This window comes from Phascolarctos cinereus, unplaced genomic scaffold (assembly GCF_003287225.1).
Source record: "Phascolarctos cinereus isolate Bilbo 61053 unplaced genomic scaffold, phaCin_HiC Scaffold_9;HRSCAF=440, whole genome shotgun sequence".
Taxonomy (NCBI): Eukaryota; Metazoa; Chordata; class Mammalia; order Diprotodontia; family Phascolarctidae; genus Phascolarctos; species Phascolarctos cinereus.
This window is the reverse complement of record NW_027556402.1, coordinates 20,863,361-20,883,813: the sequence shown is the minus strand read 5'-3', so window position 1 is coordinate 20,883,813 and position 20,453 is coordinate 20,863,361. Positions and strand designations below refer to the sequence as shown.

The following is a 20,453-nucleotide window of genomic DNA, read 5'->3' as shown; positions in this document are numbered from 1 at the left end:
AAGCCTCTCTCCCTTTACAGCATTGTCTCTAAACAGATGGTACAACCATGAGTACAAGCATGTTGTTCATCCGTGAGCAGAGTAAGCAAGACAGCGATATTCACTTCAAGGAGAATGCAGGAACAAACGTACAGACATTTCCCCCACCCCAACACCCCAGGGGCACGAACTTAAATTTTCTTTTTTAATTATGGACTTAACTCACAACCGACATGAACACTGATTTTTAAAAAATAATATTTTGTTTCCCCCCAATTGCACGTAAAAACAATTTTTAACATTTGGTGTGTTTTTTTTAAAGTCTGGGGTTTCAAATTCTATCCCTCCCTCCCTCCTCTCTTCCCTCCCTGAGACAATAAGCAATCTGATATAGATTATACGTGTGCAATTACGAAGTGAACATTTCAACACATGAAGGACAGAAAAAACTTTTAGATAAAACTGGATTTCTTTTATAGTTTTTTAAAGGCATGGTAAATTTAGCAAAATAGTAATAAAACTGCCCTGTTTCTGATCTCTTCTCTGTATTATTGTAATGTTTCATTGATATGATTTCTTTCTTTTCTTCTTTTTCTTTTTTAAAATTTTTGGCGTCAGTAACCTCCAACTCCCTCTCGGCTTCCTTTTGACTGTTTGGGAGGCAAGGAAGAGATCTGGAAGCTTCGTTCTTTCCCAGATGTTTACTTTCTGTTTAATTCTTTAACCGTGTGATAAACTTTGTTAGTCAACAAAAGAAAAACCAGGGCTGTGGATCTTTTGTAGCAACTCTCCTTTCAGAGAAGAAAGACATGTTTGCCCAGTTAGGCTGGTCTTGGAACTGGAGCTGCAAAGGGAAGGAAGGGGAACCAGCATTATCTTCCACAAGGCTTAGAAAAAGGTCCCCCAGGGCAAATTTACCCCTAGCATATTTCCCCTTACCCCCTCCCCCTTAAAAAAAAAAAGAAGAAGAAGAAGCCATCCAGAAACCTGATGCTGTAGTGGAAAGCCACCAGACCTTGCCTTGAGACTCGGAGCTTTCCCACTCCCATTTCCAAATTAGATCTCTAGACGGGAGGGAGGTGGGGAATGAGGACCCTTCCAACCTAGCTGGAGGAAATAAAACTACCCATTTAGGGTTACTATAACCAGGCTACTATAACAAACTCTCCATGTTACCAGGTATCTAAACTCAGGAGCTCTCTCTGGTGGTTAGATTTACATGTGTTGTATTGTCCCCAATAGACAATAATCTCCCAGAAAAGAGAGCCCATTTTTCATTTTGTCCTTATATCTCTAGTGCCTAGCACAAAACACTGCATTTAGAAGTCACCTGGAAATACTTGTTGCATTAGGGTCATATAATTTGACCACTTATCTACTCTAAATCTTAAACATTCCAATCAGTTTCCTCTATATTTTGAACGTCGACTTTTGTCAGAGATATTTTCTACCAAGGTTTTTTCTCATTTCATTTCATTTTTTCTTATTTTTAAAGTTTTTTTAAAAATCTGTAACATTAAAGGAGGCATCCTGTGATAGCCCCAAAATCATGAAGACTTAGGTTCAAGTCTTAACTCTAACACAGACTGGCTATGTGACCCTGGGCAAAGTAATTAACCTCCCAAGGCTGTAGGCAATACCCTAAGGCCATATGTAGAAGAGAAGGTACCAGTTTGCTTGGATAGGAAGAGCTTCTTTACCAGGAATTTCTTTACATTAATGAAATCAAAGTTCCAGTGTCTATATCTTACCTAATTAAATCTATGTAAATTTTATGAAAACCAACCATCTCAGCATTAATGTTTCCAAGGAGCAAGGAATGACCCTGGGGAGTCTGCCCAATGGGAGTTGAGACATAGACTCACCCAGCAGTCACCCCACATCTGGAAGTGAACGTGATAGGACCAGGGTTATATAGGAGCCAAATGTGAGCCCTTTCCCCTGTAGATAAAGGTGGAATGGGAGAGAGTATACCCTAAAGGTATTGGGGAAATATTGGTACATTTGTTTTTGCTCTATATCGAAAGTAAATATTCCTTTGTAAAAGCTAATTGATGTTAAGTAGTGAATGAAACAGGGGTGCCAGTAACTGACACCTTAACTGTATGTGTGTGTGAACTGCACTAAATGGGAGCTTGTGCCAAAAAGCATCAGAAAAGAAACACCCCCAAGTCCCTCAGGGAATCTTAGAACCCTGAGAGGGAAGAGGTAGCCCCAATCAAGTTTCCCTGATGAAGGTATGGAAGGCAACAGACAGGCTTTCATGGGGCCACATCTTTATTATTAGAGAATAAACCAAGTCTTGTTGAGAATACAAGAATCCAATGTACTTCTTGGCCAAAAAATATTTGATTCAAAGTATGGCAAAACATCAACTTGGAAGTTCCTTTCCAATAAAGTTTCTTCCATGTCCGAATCAGAATTCAACAAGATTCCTTCAAAGATATGACAGCAAATCTAGTGAAGTTTAAAGCAGAAGGCCATGCTTGCCATGTGTTTGCCATTATCCCAGAAGACCAACCAGTCAATAAACATTTAGTAAGCACTACTACATGCAAAACAGTAGACCACTGTGCTAGGCTTGGCGCTGGAGGAGATCCAGCGCAGAGTCCAATTTGAAGACAAATTCCCTACAAGGTGTGGTCCTCCACATTTTCTAATTTGTGAATGACACTGGGTTGTTTTCATCAAGTCCCAAAACGCTTCAGAGTTTCTTTTTTTCTTTTTTTGGTCCAGGGTTGATTTCATGAATGTAGAGAGCTCCTCGGTGAAGAAATCCCTCAGTCCCCCTCCAGTGATAGAGGCTGAAGACTGGTCTGCATCTGAGGTTTTTGGAAATTGACTAGGTCAATGAGAAGTTACATGACTTCCCTAGGATATGCCTGGTATGTGTCAAAAGAAAGACTTGAACCGTCTTCCTGATTCCAAGGCTAGCTCTTTATTTTCTACACTTGCTCTCTCCAGAGCTTCGTGAGCTCCTCTGATATGTATCAGTCTTACAAATCTAACCAGTTTCTCTGAATTCTTTATATTCATAATTTCCTATGGAACTAAGCTACTCTATTACATTCATATACCACAGTTTGTTTAAGTGTTCCTCAATTATCAGAGTTGTCAGCCTTCTATGTAACCAGCATTTGTTCAGAAGGAGTTATATCTAGTGATAGTGTTGCCCCCCACCTTGAGCACAATCAGAGAAAATGTTTTTTATTCTGATTTGTACCCCTTAGGTAACAGATTTTTGAAGTGTGATAGGTAGATATAATTCTAGCCTGATACTTCTCTTGGAGATAAGAGAGTGACTGAGATTACCCAGCCACGATGGTCTTCGATACTGCTTGCTGCTTCCCTGATAAGCTAGCCCTCTTCCTCCTCTCCACAAATGAAAACATTGAAGTCTCCTTAGAAGACAGAGTGGGCCTGATCCCACATCAGGTATTTAACCATACCATAAGCAGGTCAATCATATAGGCAGCTACCAACCACAAATATTTTCTGCCTGTAAATTGGTTGCAAAAATAAGAAGAGAAACATTCTATCAAATTCCTATGAAATAAATATGGTCTTGATACCCAAACCAGCAAGTGATAAAATGAGAAAGAAAATCAGGAGTGAGACTTTCTTCTGAGTATACAGCTTGAAATACCACAGTACCATTTCTCAAGAAAACCAAAAAAGGCTTGGGCAGAAATGGAGTTACTCATGTAACATAGGAGTTTACTGTTATTGAATATTTTATAGGATTCATTTATGAGTTTATCCTGACTTTTTTAAAAAAATCATTTATGAATGCTCCAAATCACTAAAAATTAGAGAAATGCAAATTAAAACAATTCTGAGAAACTCCTCATTGCCACAAACATTCGATTTGTAAAAAATGCAATATCTGTGAAAAGCAATAAAATGAGGTTTGCTTGTATTATTGCTCTTGTATTCTCCAACAATTACAATTGCCTTCAATATCAATTGCTGACTAATATCTCTCAATGTCAATTTGACAAGCTGATTTCTTTTCAATATCAATTTACTAATTATCATCAGCTAGCTTTTACAAAGGGATAGTTACTGAGAAAATATGGCAAAACCAGAAATACAAAAATCTCCCAAAGTGGGAACATACTCTACCACCTCCTTTTCTGGGAAGAGTAGAATCAGACTTAAAATGGTTGCTTCTAAACATTCCTCTGGCCATGTTCACCAGGGCAGGGCAGGGAGGGGGATGGCATGGCCAATTGACAAGCCACTCCTTTCCTTGTTAGGTTGAGTGTTCAGCTGTTAAGTCAATTCACTGCTGGGCTGGGTTGAACATGTGGCTCCCCAGGGCTGACTCCTCATCACCTGCAATGTCATTAAAATATGAACCAAGAACCCATAACTCCATTATGTTCTCCAGTGAGACTGACATATTAAAAAAAAGAGAGAGAGAGATACTTAGACTGCTAAATAGCATTTTCACCTTCACCTGAGCTCTGAACTGTCCAAACAGATCCTTTGGGGTCCATATCTCATGGTCAGAGTTCATTCTCTTATCTGTGATCATCTTTTCATAGAAATATGTAGCTGTAGAAAACTTCTACTTCATGTCAGTTCTGACTGAGAAACTCAGAAGTTCTTAACCTGTCAGACTCATATGGTTGCCTTCAAGGCTAGAAGCATGCACCTCCAGATTATTGTTCCTTACCCTCAGGGAAAGAAATGCAGAGCAGAGGAAAGAATCCGGCTTGAGATCCAATCTCCAGACAGTACATGTGCTTGAGGCTGAGTGTGAGCCACTACCAAAGCGAATTCCCATATCGTGGGGGAATCTGAGAGTGAGGCTCACAGACTTCCCAGAGGCTCACCAGAACAGAAGAAAGCACTAGCGTCTCCTTGAGTGGCCTTTTGCTCCAGGCTTAGTGGCTAAGTTCCTTTGATGCAAAGTCCTATCCTGGGACAAGGAAAGGTGCATGTCCTTTAGTAAGGGGCCAAAATCACAGTGGGGCTGAAGAGTATGGAAAGTCAGATCATCTGATGAATTTAGGAAAGTATTATATCACAATCCATATGTAAATCTGCACTGCCACAGAGATCAGGGTTGCTTAAGTGGACACTATCGCTGGCTCCACCATTTTGTGACGTTTTTGGAACTTTGGATACTTGAACTTTGGGAGCATTTTTGCAGGTATAACTCGTGGCATGCCCATTAAACAGATTTTGGAGGAGAGAGAGAAGAATGGGAAGAGTTCATTTGCATTGGGTAGTTTGAGCTGTGGAGTTCTCTTCCACTGAGAGGCCATTGGGACATACCAGGGTAGATCTCTAAGTCTGTTTCCTGGGTTTGTTCTCTGCTCTCCAAGTACTTTGCCTGGCAGCTGCTCTCGCTGAAGTTATTTCTCTGCTGACACATTACTATGACCTGAGTAATAGTCAATAAGGTGTGTCCCTCAACCCCCTTGCACCTGCATTAGGGATAGGGGCAACTCCTTTTAACTGCCCTCCTCCAGAATGTTGTCTCACTCCTTCCCACAATGGAAAGGAGATAAAAGCGATGCTTTCTCCTTCTGCAAATATCCAGTAAACCTTACCCATCCTTTTGCTTTCTTTCTGTCTGTTGCTATTGCATCATTTCCCACTTTTTTATAATAAAAGAAAATTGTCCGTAAAGCTTCATTGTTTGACACAGCACAGGTATGGGTGTAGGGAGGGTGTGGTTTGGAGAGAACCAGAAAGAGAGTGTTGTTCTGTCCTTCATTCTGGAAGAGGACCAATGACATCAGGAGGGTGATGTCTTGACTTGCAAGTGAATTGGATTTAAATGAGGCAGGGCGTGGTTGGATAGGACCAGAAAGAGGAAGGTCTTCAACCCAGAGAGGGATGGATGGTGATAATTACCTCCCAAGGTCACAAACTCATGGGAGGGACACACTGACATGGTTCTCCTAAGCCAGCACACCCTTCATGCTCATAAGAGACTGTAAACAGAGATTAATAACTAAAGTGAATTAAAATCTCTAGGCAAAAGGAAGATAAATTCTCAAGGCAAAAGGAAGCCAAAGGAACTGGGGAAGGGCATTCATTCCCATGCATCCATTACTCTAGGGTCCCCTTTTTACCCTTTACAGATGCTCACACAAGGTCAGTTGCCTGAAGTACTTCACCAAAGAGTTACCTGACTGCCTCAACTTGACCTGTAGTAACCTTTACCTGTGGGCCAAGCCAAGGGGGCAGGTCAAATATATTTACTGTGTGTATTTGTCACTGGTTGGGCAATGCCATGTAAATTTACATGAGAATCGCTTTTTATTGACTTACATGCCTCTCACAGACATCCTCTGTTCAAACAGTTTTGATGGTTGGAAAAGGAAATGAAATGAAATGATTCCCTCCTATTCCTGCCTGTAAACCAAACCTAACCTAATTCTTCCCTTTTGTGGGCAAGGAAAAATATGGCCCATGGACACTATGATTTGCCCATTCCTTTCTGTCTTCTTTCTCGTCCTTGTTTCTTGTATTTCTGTTGTAATCCACGTTGTCATGGAGACACTGCCCCAGAATCCACCAACTAATTACAATATGCATTTCCATAATGCTTCTGGGATTGCTTTGTGGGAATTTCTGAAAGAAAGAGAGTAGGGACTGTCTTCTGCTGTTCTTTGCATCCCCAGTGCTTAGCACAGTTCCTGGAACATAGTAGGCGCTTCATAAATGCTTCTTGACTTGACTTGATTTGAAAGTGCCAGAAGCAGTAGAATCAGGACAGGAGTTCAAAGGTCAGAGTTTGCCCTCCCTCTTGAGACCATGTGGCTTGGTGAACTCCAATCTCTGCACTCCTGACTTGGCTCCTTTCCTCACAGAAAACCCTAAAAAGCCATCCAAGAAGCACTGTTTCCACAGCTTCACCAGTTCTGGGGTTGTGTCTCCGTGATAACACAGGTTACAAGTATTAGTGTATACAAGCAGGGATTTATCCCTTTGGTTTCAAGCTCATCCTTAATAGTTATTGCCATAGCTAAAAGTTACTCCATGCCCACCTTCTCTGCAAGTCAAAGGAGTTGCCTTCTTTGCTAATAGGAAGTCTTACAGTTTTAAATAAAAAGGGGCAGGTAAATGGAAATGAAATTCCAAATGAAAACCCTAACAGGGAGCGAAGGTTTCCCTAAATGATGATATTTCAAGATGATGAGACCTAATAACTGCCACCATGCCTACAAAATCCAAACAGTGTACTGACAGAATAAATATTTTTTGAAAATTTTTAATTAATTAATTTATTTTTAGTTTTCAACAATCACTTCCATAAGCTTTTGAGTTTTTAATTTTCTCCCCCTCCCTTGCCACCTCCCTCTGCAAGATGGCATGCAATGTGATATAGGTTCTACATATACACAGAATGAAATCTTTTACCCAATATTTGTCTACCTCCTAAAATAAACCAAAGGAAAAAAGTCTTGGTTTTTATTTTTAGTACCTTCTTGGTGCAAACCAACCCAGCACCACCACACTAGGGGAATGCACTCTTTCTCTCTATGGCCCATTTCCCTGCCTCCCCAAAGGTAAGTTGAGGTTTCCCCAGAAGAATGGTGGCTACATTTTACTCTTAATGTTCTAGGGATGACTCTTATGAGTGACTATTCCTATATAATTTTATATTTATATATATATATGTATATATATTCTATGTATAGTATATATATATATATATATCCTATACAATATAATATAATAATACTATAGTTTATGAGCCCCCACTGGTTCATTTTACATTAATGAACAGCAACTAATACTTGATTAAACATTAACCAGTTACTGAAAATGCAAAGCAAATATATAACATTTACATAACATATATCTGCCCAATAACTGTATCATACTCTCCCACTAGTACACATGTTTGTGTAGAGAGTAGGCATACATTTTCAGTACCAACATAGTATGGAATACTTACTATTCTTACTAGGTGGCCACTTACTATGTGGTCAGAGCAAGTAACTCACAATTAAGGAACTATAGACTTTAAGATCCTCTTTTTTCTCAGGAATTATCCATAAAAAGTTCTTTGACAGCTTCAAGTGAACAAGTAATTCCACTGATAAACTAAACTGATCTACACTCTCTTGAACTAACAACTCACCAGGCATGGCATCTCAGCTGAATGGATCAGCTCCCAGGGCTGCTTCTGTGATGATTTAAACTATTCAGACGCTAGGCTCAGCTGAACTTGCTTCCTAGATAGCAGCTGTAGTACCTGTCTCTTCTAGATTCAAGCTTAGCTGACTCCCTTTACCAAAGTAGAATTGTACTCTTTCAAGAAAAGATTACTTTAGTAAAGGGTGTTAGCTCAGCCTGAATCTAGAAGCGACAGATACTTTTTAGCAGGATTGTTCTTCTTCTCTATCTCTTAGCAATAAATGCAATGCAGAGAAAGATCTTCTGTTTTTCCTCCTGCTCCTGCTCCTTCTCCTTCTTTTTCTCAGAAAGAAGTAGCAGTTGAGAACAAAATACATCTTCTCTAAACTGTTGTCTGCAAATCACCAACTGCTGCCTTAGAACTCTCAGCAAATGCTTTTTTCCAAAAAAGCTGACATGAAGCTGATGTGGACCAGACAAGTGGTCACTCTCTTGATAGATTTTTAAAGAGATCAAATATAGGCTTAACCAAAGCTCCTTGTGGATTTGTCCACATATGACAGTTAACATGCAGGGGAAGAAGCCATGAAATCCAGCCTGCCAAATTGCCAGTCTTAAGGAAAGTGGTTTGCAAACCTATATGCATGTGTGCTCATATTCCCGTCTCACAGAGCTTAAATGACCAGTGGCCACAGAGCTGGTAGGTATCTGAAATGGGATTGAAATCCTTCTCTCCTGACTCCCAGGCCAAGCCTCTTTCTACCATGTCTAGATGCCAAATGGGGTCATCGACAATTGCCTTGACTCTTGTCCAGCCCCTGGACTCTGATGGCTCCCGAAGAGAGAGTGAGGCTGATGACTTTGCACAGCCCTGCCTTGCTTAAATCCAGTTCTCTTGCAAGTCAAAGCATCCACCCTCATGATGTCATTGGTCCTCTTCAAGAGCAAAGGTCAGGTAATAATCTAATGCCAAATATAATAATAACAACCACTCATAGTTTAAGTTTGTTGGTTTTTTTTTCAAGGCATACCTTGGCTTTTCTCACAATAACCCTGTGAAGTAGGTATTAAGTATATGGAGAAATGAATTTTAATCCACAAGCATTTATTCAGTAACCACTCTGGGCCAGGTATTGGGCAAGCAGCTGGGGATAACAGGGACATAAGTGAAACAGTCCCTTCCTTCTATGAGCTTACAATCCAGCCAGGAGAGACAATATATACCTATATGTTATTATTTAGTCGTATTCAACTCTTTGTGACCCCTATAGACTGTCTTGTCCATGGCATTTTCTTGGCAAATAAACAGGAGTGGTTGGCCATTTCTTCTCCAATGGATTAAGGCAAACAAAGGTGAAGTGACTTATCCAGGGTGACACAGATAGTACCTGATTTGAGCTCAAATCTTCCTTCCTTCAGGCCCAGTGCTCTAACCACTGAGCCGCCTACCTGCCCATAATTTCCTGGTCCCCCAATTGTTAGCACCTCCCTTGACAAATTGCTTTTTTAAAAATTTATTTGTATACATGAATAGGACCTTCCGGACAGGAACTGTTTTCTTTTTTTTGTCTCTGTACCCTCAGTTTCTAGCACAGTGTCTCGAGTGGTTTGCTATTTCCTCCTCAAGCTCGTTTTACAGAGGAGGAACTGAGGCAAACAGGGTTAAGCGACTTGCCCAGGGTTACACAGCTAGTGTCAGGCTGGATTTGAACTCAGGAAGATGAGACTTCCTGATTCCAGGCCAGGAGCTCTATCCACTTCCCTACTGACAGCCCTTTTTGTGATTTATTCATATTCCATTTGGTTCAATTGAAGACGAGCAAGTGCATTCATCGGATGGAATCTCCAAAGAGCTCAATACTAAACTCAATTAAGGGAGTTCGGGGACCTTGGCATCCATAGCAAAGATGTCCCCTCAACTTTTCCCCTACAGCTTTACCCCCATACCCCAGAGCCTTCACTGTGTGGAGGAGACCTGAGCCCCAGGCAAGTGAGTTGATTTCTTCAAGGCAAACCCAGTAGCTCGGGTCCAGGCAGGCTCTGAAGCCAGGAGTTTGTCTTTTGGGTACCTTAACTCAGCTGCCATACTGAGGGCAGGGGGATTTTTCATTGTGGACACAGGATTCAAGCGGATTACAAAGGTCTTGATCTCCTTGACCTGAGGGCCTAAACCGAGACAGTCAAAGTCCGGGAGGTCTGAACTAACAAAAGGCATTTCGAGGCATGGGATGATGGACAAAAGAAAAATGAAGTGAAGAAGGGAGACGCTGAAGCGACAGATGGCCAGCAGCTCAGATGGAAGGCAAGGAGCAATTTTGGAAGCAGAGAGAAGCATTCGTGGATTTGGGATAGGGTAGCAGGGGGTGGTGCATCAGGGGATAGGAGATGAGCCTGGGAGAGAGGTGGCCCATGACCACACTCCTTCCTTAGTAGGAGCATGGGCTGCACGGAGGGTTGCACCTCCCGAGAGAGAGAGAGAGAGAGAGAGAGAGAGAGAGAGAGAGAGGAGAGAGAGAGAGAGAGAGAGTTTGTGTGTGTGTGTGTGTGTCTGTGTGTGTCTATGAATACTGTACTTCTTCCTGAGTGGGGAATGACCACTGGACCTGATGGCAGAAAGACCTGAAATCAAATCCAGCCTCAGACACTTAGAGGGGTTGTGTGACCCTGACCAAGTCCTTCACGTATCTGCTGCAGTTTCCTTGCCTGTTGAATGAGGATAAAGTGGCACCCACCTCACACAGTTGTGGTCAGGATCAAATGAGATAATAGTTATAACATAGTAGGTGCCATGTAAATGCTTATCCCCTTCCCCTCTATTTATTGACTTTGCTCTTCTGTTCTACTGCAACATCTTGCTTCTTGATTTATGGTTCCCGCTTAGTCTGTTGCTAGAGAAGGTAGGTAGCACTGGGGTTCATGCAATATGAGTATATGATTGGGATTACCTAGAGCATGACACAAGACTGAAACAATGCAAGAGACTCCAAAGTTGACTGGGATTCTTGTAACCCAAACAACTCCGCTCTTCAGAATTCCCACGAAACATGCAAGTGGGTGTTAAATCACAGATTCAGAGCTAGATGGACATCATTCTCTCATTTGACTGACGAGCAAACAGGCCTAGTGAGGTGGTTTCTATCAGGTCCCACAGGTAGCAATGGTTAGGACTGTGCCCCGGCACAATGTTGTCATTTACAACTGAAATGACGCACAGCTCCGTTATGTGTCCCTGACTCAAGTGTCTAACTTCAGGCCAAGAACAAGAGCCTCATTTACCACTAAACGGCAGGTTTTAATGACTTCAGGATACACCAGAGTTAGAAGTTTCAGAGAAAGATACCCAATTTCCAGTCTTGTTAGGGATAGGGAAAGCCCAACTTGCTGATAACGTTCCAACTGTTCTCTGGACATTAACAGGTATTCCTCTTTGGAAAGCAATTAAGAAACCCCTTCTTCCCAATGGTCCTGCTCCCCACAAATACATGAAATTTAGCCCACTTTAAATAAAGTACTGTTTGGTTAGAACATTTGGGCAGTAAGTGTTCAGTCATTGCTAGTTATGACTCTTCCATGTATCGGGTAACCTTATTTGCCAACAGTATCGTTTAATCTATGGGCCAAAGGCATGAAATTAACTCCCGATCCCACCTTCCTGCATGCTACCCATGACTCAAAACAGAAAAAATACCCTTACATAATCCATGGTTGCCTTTACCAAAAACTTAATTTAGAATTCAAATAGCTTTAATTTCTTAGGAAAACAAGGGTCTGTGGCTCTTTTGGGGGGGAGGCATTTAGTTAGCATTATTTTTCCAAAGTACTTCCTCAAAATTAAATATAGCAAGACTTGAATGAAGAGTACGGATGAAAAACCTTTATTCATTTGTAGTTAGGGAAAGGACAATTTCAATGTTAACTTGTCACCTAATCATAAAATTGTAAACTACTTACAGGAAATCACTCCCCTAAATACACTGCACCTATCGCCTCTGACAACACAAATCCAAATCATCTCCCTCTAGTTTCCTGTTTCCAAGCAAAGAAACAGGGAAACAATTCCTGGTGAAACCCAATTTCATCACTCTGCTTATAGGGCCAATTTAGCAGCAGCAACATGTGGACAGACCAAAGCTAGGAGAATGCAAACTAAACTCGACAGCCCTCAGGTGAATGAGAAGGAAGACTTACTCCAGAGGACAGAAGAAAAAGAAAGGCAGTGTGGACAAAACCAACAGGCCTCAGACTAAGGTTTAACTTGATTGCATAAAACTACAGATAAACTTCAGGGATGGTACAAGAGAAATCAGCCCTTTCAAACGACATACTCCCTTCAAATAGGCCCAAACACACTTGATATTTCAGGTCTAGCAGACCATAATCTACAGGGGGATCTGTGGGCATACAAACCAGTTTTTTAATACTGACCCATAACAGTCAATTTGAACGTCAAGCTGAGGTTTGGGTCTCTCTAAGAGTTAATGGAGGCCTGAGTCTATTGAAGTATACTATTAGGAAGCCCTGCTATCATTCCACAGAACACGTCATATAAATGAGCCTTAAGTTTTTAGTTACCACAAATCCCTCCCCCTTTGTCTGAATATGGAAAATGCTTCACTCTCAGAGCGCATGCACTATTGCCATTTAAAAATGGAAAAATAACCTTTATTTCAAATACAAAACAATACATGAGTTAATGGGATTTACTACCATGACTTTTCCTAAAAACTTCAAGACAAAAGCTGTACCTCTACTAAAGCTTTCCAAGTATGTGTTCCAATTGGAAACAGCTATTTACGGTTTGGCAGTGGCAGTGACATAACTACTATTTCAGAGTACAATTCATTTACTTACAATTCTACAGTGAAAAGCTTGCCCATATCAATCTTTGATCCAGTTTCAATGGATGTAGAAATTTGCAAATTGAATTACTCACATTCAATGCAAGTGTCAAGTAATCATAACAGATGAGTGGGTTTTTTGTTGGTTTTTTTTTTTACAAATAAGGCTCAAAGCATCTTGTCAACTCATAAAAGCAGTTACTAACTATGCCTTATTTTATGGTGTTTTATAAAAAAAGTGCTCTACTTTGAAAATAAAAGTCGAGGGATCTATGGCCTGACAGAAACAACTTCAGCTATTCACAACATGCTGAATTAACACTTCTCATCACAAAGATCCCAAGAATTAACGTGAGGGACAAACACTGTTCAACTGCATGGTAGCATCTATGGTTATTTTAAACACGGACATGAACCCTTAGCATAGACCTTTGTCAAGGGAATTAGGACACTAAGGCAAAGCTTGCTGCTCATCATTTATAAAAGACCACTGCTTCTCCCCACTGTCCATGACTCCTCGAAAATAAAACTGTGCCTCAATTATTGCTTATTTAAAATTACATATTTTACAGAGCTATTTAGTACCTGACACAGAAAAACAATCACAAGTAATTTATTTTTGAGAATCATTTAACATGAAATTATACAAATAAAATTTGTATAAACACAAATCCACATTTGTCATAACACAGATGGCAAAGGACAAAGCAAAAACAAGAAAACTAAATCGGCTGCTATATACAATTGGACACAGTTGTGTCATGTACACTAAAAGTCTTTTACAAAATAGTCATCTCAGATCAACAGAAGACCACTCTCCATTCAACGTCGTCATCCTGCGGGATAGGCTGTGGTAGCAATCTGCACCTAAAATAAAGCAGAGGGCCCATCAGATCTGTGCAATCATCACAAGTTTCCAAAGGTCCATTTTCATGAATTGCTTAAGTCCTCAATTTATTCTTTTCTTCCATAGTTAAAGATCATATGCATGTGTGCTGGAAAAATGCTGTTGCCAGTTTGAAATGTTGACCTGGGGCCTTCAAAGTAATGGCATGTAATTCTCTTCTGACCCCAGGAATAGGTACTTCAGAGATTCACAAGTAGTTATCAACTAGGCAAGCTTTATTTAGAAGCATCTCTAGTTTAAAGTGAAAATTTCAACAATCCTGGTCAAACACCTGGATTTTCAGTAGGCTTATCATAAAGTATCAAAATTTGTTTGTGCATATGATCTTTAATTTTTTTCCCCAGATTTAAAAGTTGTTTTGGTTTGCAGATTTCACTATTAGCTATAAAAAGAAAAAGCAAGCATTAAATCTTAAAGAATACACACTTAAAATGAGGCTCCACAATTGAAATACAACACTAAACAGAAGACCAAAAATGATTAAGCTGTAAAAAGGCATTTATGTACTTTAACTCCTGTAAAAAACCATTTAAGTTAAGAGACTTAATCTTCAAAAAGATTAAAAAAAGAAGCCAAAGTCTGAAGTTTTCCACTTTAATCTTTACGCTGGTACATGAAGTTGGAAGAGACCATACCACAGGACAGCGTTTTCTGGTGTGTGCCTTGCGCTCTGCCCGCAACGTGCGACCCCCAGAGAGAGACGTGGTCAGGGTGACACACGGCCTGCAATGAAGTTCCCGCTGGCGGGTACAAACAAGGTATAATGTCAGAGTTAGAAGACAACATTCCTGCTTTCCTTAAGTTGTACCCATTTCAGTACTTTACCTGTTAATAGCTCTAAAAAGTTTAATTATTCCTTTAGACCACCTGGCACACAAAGCGAACAGAAAAACTCTTAAGTTTTTCTGAGTACTAAGGAAGGCGAGATCAGATTTTAAAGTTAAAGATCTATAGACACTTTAAAAAAATACAAGTTTTTAAAAAGAGGATTTAAGTTACACAAAATTTAGTAAAAAGGCTACATAAGACATACTTTCACCTATTTTTATTTGTCTATTGATCTTTAAATAACAGTAATCATCTTGACTATTTCTCGCATTCTCACACACACCTGTTTTCTCAGGGTCCTCCTTTAATATGGCTGGTAATTGTTTTGGTGGTTACCACCCCCTCGGGATGCTTTGCCATACGTGCTTTGTTGACCTGTTTTGAAAAAGATCAAAAGAATTAGACGTGTATGTAATGGGTTAAGCAAGATTCTACTAACAATACTACTGCTGGAAAAATCATTAAGTGTCCCACAATCTGACACACTCAACATTAAGTAATGAACCAAAAAAGAAAAAAGGGGGGGGGAGAAGAAAGAGTAAGTTTCATAGCTGCTGCAAACTGGTCTTCAAAATGCACATTTTATCACATTTAGAGCTATTCACTGTCAATGTATGCATTCTACAGACTGTCTTAAAAGCTGTTTTTAGTAGAGCCAAACACTTTGATAAAATGACAAACCTAGCACCAAACAATTTCAGAGGGGGATTGTATTTTAAACACTGAATTTTAATGCCAATGAAATTAAGTTAAATATTCTTACCACTGTAGTCTGCATATCCCTGTCCATATCCATAGTTCCCATAGTTATACCCAGTATAATCATATCCGCCATAGCCACTATAGTTTTGGTCACCACCATAGGCACTATTGTAATTTCCATATCCTTGATCATAATAGTTATTAAATCCTTGGTTCCAGTTTTGGCCCTGACCTGAAACAATGCACAATGATTGTTAGGAAATAACTTCTGACCCCCAGGCCTAACATAAAATTGAGCGGACTGGATTTCTAGTAAAGATCAATTGTCCCTCATTCTACAAATCGGAAGTGGCAGAACGGGCACCTTTGGTGCTATCTGCTTAAAAGTAATCCTTTTCATTTGACATAAAAGGGGGCAGAAAGTCCAATTGTGCCAATATCATGCTTCCTAAATTTAATGGAAAACCAGGACAAAATTAATACAGATGGTGGGCTGTTCCACTTAAGACTACAGGACTCCCCCCTCCCAAAGAAATTTCAAACGCCATGGTGTACCTAACAACCTTTATCTTTATCCTACTAGTGATGACACTAAATTTCAGTGCAATTATTCCTTTAAAAAATTGGTTTTTCAGAAAGTAAAAATATGTAAAAAAAAATTTAAAATCACCCCTGGAAATGAGCATTTTCTAGTCTTTTGGGCTTGCTCAGATTTGGCAATTCACAAAGGCTTTACATCAAGGGCCAGGTCTTACCTCGGCCACGACCCCTAGTCCCACCTCGACCGCCAGCCGCAGCGCCCCTCCCTCCTTTCTGTTGTTGCTGTTGCTGCCTGTATACCTCTTTGGGCTGGGCAACTTTGATTTCACACTGCAGAATAAAGCAAAAATAAGAAAAAATTGAACTAATGGAGGTCCCAAATGATACACTATTACTACCCAACTATCAGATGAAAAATAAAAATCCATCAAAAAACTCTAAACCACAAAATTCAACGAAAACAAGTCCTACCTTCCCAGAACCAATCTGATGATATCTGTTTTCTAATAATTTCTTTACTGGTTCTTCATCTGTATATGTGATAAAACAAAATCCTCTTCTTTCATTTGTTTTTGTGTCCATAGGAAGTTCGATATTCTCAATCTGAAAGCAAAGTAAGTAGTAAGACCAACCCCTAAAACTACTACAAACCCCAAGAACTAAATATAAAACGGAGTCGAGTCTTCAGGAAGCTCGATCCTCCCAGCAGCGACTCCGAAGCCGTATGAGCGCGCTTTTGTTTCGGCTACACGACCTACACTCTCGCAATACTGGAGTCCAGCTACAAGGCTCACTCCCGCTGCTCCCAACGATCCCGGACCGTCTCAGCCTCCCGGGAGGCCGTACCTCTCCAAACGCCCCGAAATACTCCTTGATCTGCTCCTCGGACGTGTCCGGGCTCAGTCCGCCGACGAACACTTTTTTGGGGGGCTCCTTCCCCTTTAGAGCCTTGGCCCTCTTGGGGTCTATCAACTTGCCATCCAGCTTGTGTTCTTTGAGCTCCAGGACCTACGAGAGGGGACAGGCTGAAGCTCGGCCCCGGCGCCGCCCCGCCCGCCCCCCCACGGCGCGGCGCCCACGAACCTTGTCCACGCTGGCAGCGTCTTTGAAGAGCACAAACCCGAATCCCCGCGATCTGCCCGTGACGGGATCCGTCTTAATTGTGCAGTCTACAACCTCTCCAAAACGAGACAGGTACTCAGTGAGATCTTTCTTGCTCGTATCCCAGCTTAGCCCTCCAATAAACATCTTACTGCAAACAAAGTTATTTGCGCTTTTTACCACGCGGCCCGCCGCGCCCTCTCTAAGGCGCTCCCGCGCGGGAGGCTCCGCGGGAGGCCCCGCCGGGGGGCCCGGGGAGACGCGGCGGCCCCCCCCACCCCCGAAGGCCCGCGGGCACGCACAAAGAAGCCGCGGCGCGGCTGCAGCATGCGGTGCGGCGGGGGCCCCTCCCCCTGCCGGCTCCGGCGGCGCCTGCGCACCAGGGCCCTCAGGCTCCCGCGCCCCTCCCCCACCGCGCGGGAAGGGGGAGGGGAGAGGGACGAGGCTTCCCCGGCCCCCGCCCCCGAGAAGGCACCGGAGGAGCCGGCGCGCGGAGGGGCGCGCGGGCCACGGCGGCGCGAGCAAGGCCCGGGCCACGGAGGCCCGGCGGGCGGGGACGGGAGCAAGGGAGGGGGGCACCGGGGAGAAAAGAAGCGTGCTGTACCCGTCGTCCTGCTGGTTCTTGCTCGCGTTGATCTTGGAGCCCTCGGCGAACTCCTCCATGTTGCTGTACTCGTTCACGTCCTCCATGGCGGCGGGGCTGTCGGCCGGAGACAGGCGGCGCGGAGAGGCAGTCGCAGCGGCGGCGCGTTGGATGGAGCCCGATTTAAAATGGCGGCGGAAGAGATCCGGGCGCCGCCTGCGCCCTCCCTTTATAGACGCCCCGCCCGCCAATCGCGAGGGCTGGGGGGCGGTGACGTGGCGCGGCGCTCGGCGCGCCCCCTGCCGGGAGGAGCCGGAACTCAGCGACGGCAGCAGCGGGGCGAGCAGCCGGGGCGCCCGGGACCGCCAATGGGAGAGGCTGCGGGGGGCCAGCGGGGAGGGAGGCGAGGGGAACAATGGCGGCGGCACCTGCGACAGCCGGGGCGGGACCTCCATAACGGCCGGCCCTCCGGGCCGCGGCCGCTGCACGGGGCGGCGGCGGGGGCGCGATCAAAACAAAAACACGCCGCCGGGCGGGTCGAGCCGAGCCGCAGCGCCGGGCGCCCCCGATCCCCGCCGCGGGTACCTGGGTCTGCGCGGCGGCGTCCGGTCCGGTCCGGCCCCGCCTCTCCTCCTCCTCCTCCGCCTCCCCCGGTCCCCGGCGCGCGGCCGCTCCCGCCGCCCGGGGCTCAGCTAGGGCCGCTGCCCAGGCCGGAGGGACTGCGCCAGGGGCCCGCTCGCTGCGGCCGGCGCTAGCCGGCCAGCGCGCACGCGTGCTGGGTCCTCCCGCGGGCGGGTTGGAAGCAGCGGCACAGGAAGCGTACGCACCTCGGAGCGCCTTTCGGCGGTGGCCGGCCCGGGAGGCGCTTCCGCTCCCTCCCCCCACCCCCGGCACGCCAACGCAGCAAGCCCCCCCACCCGAAAAAGTGCCTAGCTCGAGCTGCGGGAGGCCTAGCGGAAGCTTTCGGCAGTGAAAGGGGGCGGGGCGGGGGGAGAGGGACGGTCTGCCAACATGAGAAGGGGGAAGGTCGAGGAAGCGTCAGAGCGAGGGGAGGGGGGGGAAGCCTCTCTCGGCACGTGCTCCCAGAACGCTCCCGCAGTCTCCGGCCGAGCCCGCCGCGCTCAGCGCCGGCGTGCTCTTTGTTCCCTCCCCCCAGGACCGCTCCGGGTCGGTCCTCGCCGGCCAATCGGTGCTTCCCCCCGCCGCCGCGCGGGCACGCCTCCTCCGCCCCACGTGGCCCCGGCCGCCCCGCCCCCGCGCTCCAGCGCGTCTGCGCAAAGAGCTCTCCGAACGTCGCCCGCCGAGCTGCCGGGCTCCTCCCGCGCTCCTCGCAGCAGCCGCAGCCGCAGCGGCCGGGGCGGAGTCATGGTGGTGCTCTCGGTGCCCCCGGAGGTGACCGTGATCCTGTTGGATATCGAAGGTACCACTACCCCGATTGCTTTCGTGAAGGTGAGGGGCGGCCGGCATCTAGCAAGCGCCTGCTGTGCACCGGGGGTGGGGAGGAAGCACCTAGGGGGGTGCCTGCTCTGTACGGGAAAGAGGGGGCAGCGGGGCCCGGCATCCAGGGAGCGCCTGCTGTGTACGGGCACGCCGGGGGAGGGTGGGGTCGGACCGTTTCCCGTGCACCAGCTTCCTCTTCCCGGACCGCCAGGTGCGGCGGGACCTGGCATGGCGGGGGCGCTTAATAGATGCTTCCTGACGGGTTGATACTCGCTGTGTGAGCAGTATGACCCTGGGCTCGTCACCTAACCCCGATTGCCTGACTAAAAAGCAAAAAGAGTGCTTAGTGATTAATTGCAGCGTTGGGGCCTGTGGAGGCCTGCGACCGCCCTTCCTCCCGGCGTCCTCCTCTCTCAGGTCGGTGAGTATGCATTAAGCACCTACTGTGTGTCAGGCTCCACGCTGAGCGCCCTGCCCTGGAGGAGCTCCCCCCATGTGCACCCTGGGGTGGGGGCGGGGCCGAGCCGGTGTCCCCTGGCCAGGCACGGGCCTGGCCCCGGGTTCCTCAGGTCGGCCGCGACGCCCTGGCTGCCCGGAGGGAGGGGAGAGAGCACCCTGCGGGCGCTCGGCCCTGCAGAGAACCCGAGGCCAGCTCTGGGGCCCTGTCTGCGCCGCCCACGTCTGCCTGTTGTGAAGGGCACTCTCTGTGCCAAGCACTGGGCGCTCGGGTAGTGCCCGCAGAGGCAGGGAGGCTCGTCTTCCTCAGTGGGATCCGGCCTCGCACACTCCCTAGCTGCGTGACCCTGCTTGCCTCAGTGTCCTCATCTGTCAGATGAGCTGCAGAAGGAAATGGCACAGCCTTCCAGTGTCTCTGCCAAGAGAAGGGCCGTGAGAGGCAGCAGCAGATGTGCTCATCACAGGGAAAGTGATTTCACTCTGCAAACCTGTTGTACATAGTAGGTGTTTAATAAATGACGGAATCCATTCCCGAACCGTGCCAGAGAAGCAGGTTTTAAACCTTTTTGTTGACGTTTGGACACATGATAACATCACCCCTGCAACTCGTCCCCGTCCCTGAAAAAAGTTAAGCAAACCTACCTAACTTAGTTGAAGAAAAAGGTACATGTTACTTTCTGCTTTACCTAGAATAAAGAAAAGGTTTGTGTTTTAACTTGAAGAACTTGGGACCACTAATCCCTTAGAGTTGTCTTTATTTAAAGATTGATCCTTTGGCTGGATGAGGATTCTTTTCACCAGGCATCTTAATGTGTTAGTGTCAGAATATCCAGGTGAGTGTGGTTTGTGACTGACTGGCTCAGGCCTCAATGAAAGGACAGTCCTCTGTGAAGTCTGTGGTCATATGACCTTACACGACCTGTTCCAGGCCCTCATTTTAAAGATGAGAAAACTGAGGATCTTCAAGAGACAT

General features: G+C 45.1%; 2 protein-coding genes across 9 annotated transcripts in view; one reads left to right on the top strand and one right to left on the bottom strand.

Annotated features, from left to right (window-relative positions):
• Positions 1-12,725: 12,725 nt before the first annotated feature.
• HNRNPDL (heterogeneous nuclear ribonucleoprotein D like) lies at positions 12,726-18,149 on the bottom strand. 3 transcript variants are annotated; one of them, XR_002324910.2, is made up of 9 exons: positions 17,606-18,149; positions 16,984-17,152; positions 16,747-16,908; positions 16,372-16,503; positions 16,116-16,230; positions 15,422-15,592; positions 14,942-15,033; positions 14,466-14,570; positions 12,726-13,790 (listed from the first exon to the last, which is right to left on the bottom strand). XR_002324910.2 is itself a non-coding variant. In XM_020988402.2 (8 exons), exons 1-7 carry the CDS (start codon positions 18,037-18,039, stop codon positions 14,963-14,965), a joined length of 1,254 nt encoding a protein of 417 aa, XP_020844061.1. In that variant the 5' UTR covers positions 18,040-18,148; the 3' UTR covers positions 12,726-13,790; positions 14,942-14,962. The 3 variants fall into 3 exon arrangements, 2 of the variants coding, with proteins under 2 accessions (XP_020844061.1, XP_020844062.1); XM_020988402.2 differs by lacking the exon at positions 14,466-14,570 and having other exon boundaries at positions 17,606-18,148; XM_020988403.2 differs by lacking the exons at positions 14,466-14,570; positions 15,422-15,592.
• A 199-nt stretch (positions 18,150-18,348) lies between these two features.
• Positions 18,349-20,453, top strand: part of ENOPH1 (enolase-phosphatase 1) — a 55,946-nt gene continuing 53,841 nt past the window's right edge. For 2 of the 6 annotated variants that reach the window (XM_078148732.1, XM_078148731.1), the window contains exon 1: positions 18,356-19,033. In XM_078148732.1, the coding sequence (XP_078004858.1) occupies positions 18,596-19,033 (438 nt within the window). In that variant the 5' untranslated portion in view covers positions 18,356-18,595. Of the gene's footprint in view, positions 19,034-19,194; positions 19,446-20,453 lie in introns of those variants that run through there. The other 4 variants (XM_020988398.2, XM_020988399.2, XM_020988400.2 and 1 more) reach the window with 4 other exon arrangements.

Excerpts from the sequence above, each read along its gene's own strand:
- HNRNPDL (XM_020988402.2), bottom strand. The coding sequence starts at position 18,039 with ATGGAGGTCCCGCCCCGGCTGTCGCAGGTGCCGCCGCCATTGTTCCCC. Across the intron at positions 16,909-16,983 it reads ACGCTGCCAGCGTGGACAAG|GTCCTGGAGCTCAAAGAACA; the intron begins GTTCGTGGGCGC and ends CCCCTCTCGTAG. Across the intron at positions 16,504-16,746 it reads ATTTCGGGGCGTTTGGAGAG|ATTGAGAATATCGAACTTCC; the intron begins GTACGGCCTCCC and ends CTTTGCTTTCAG.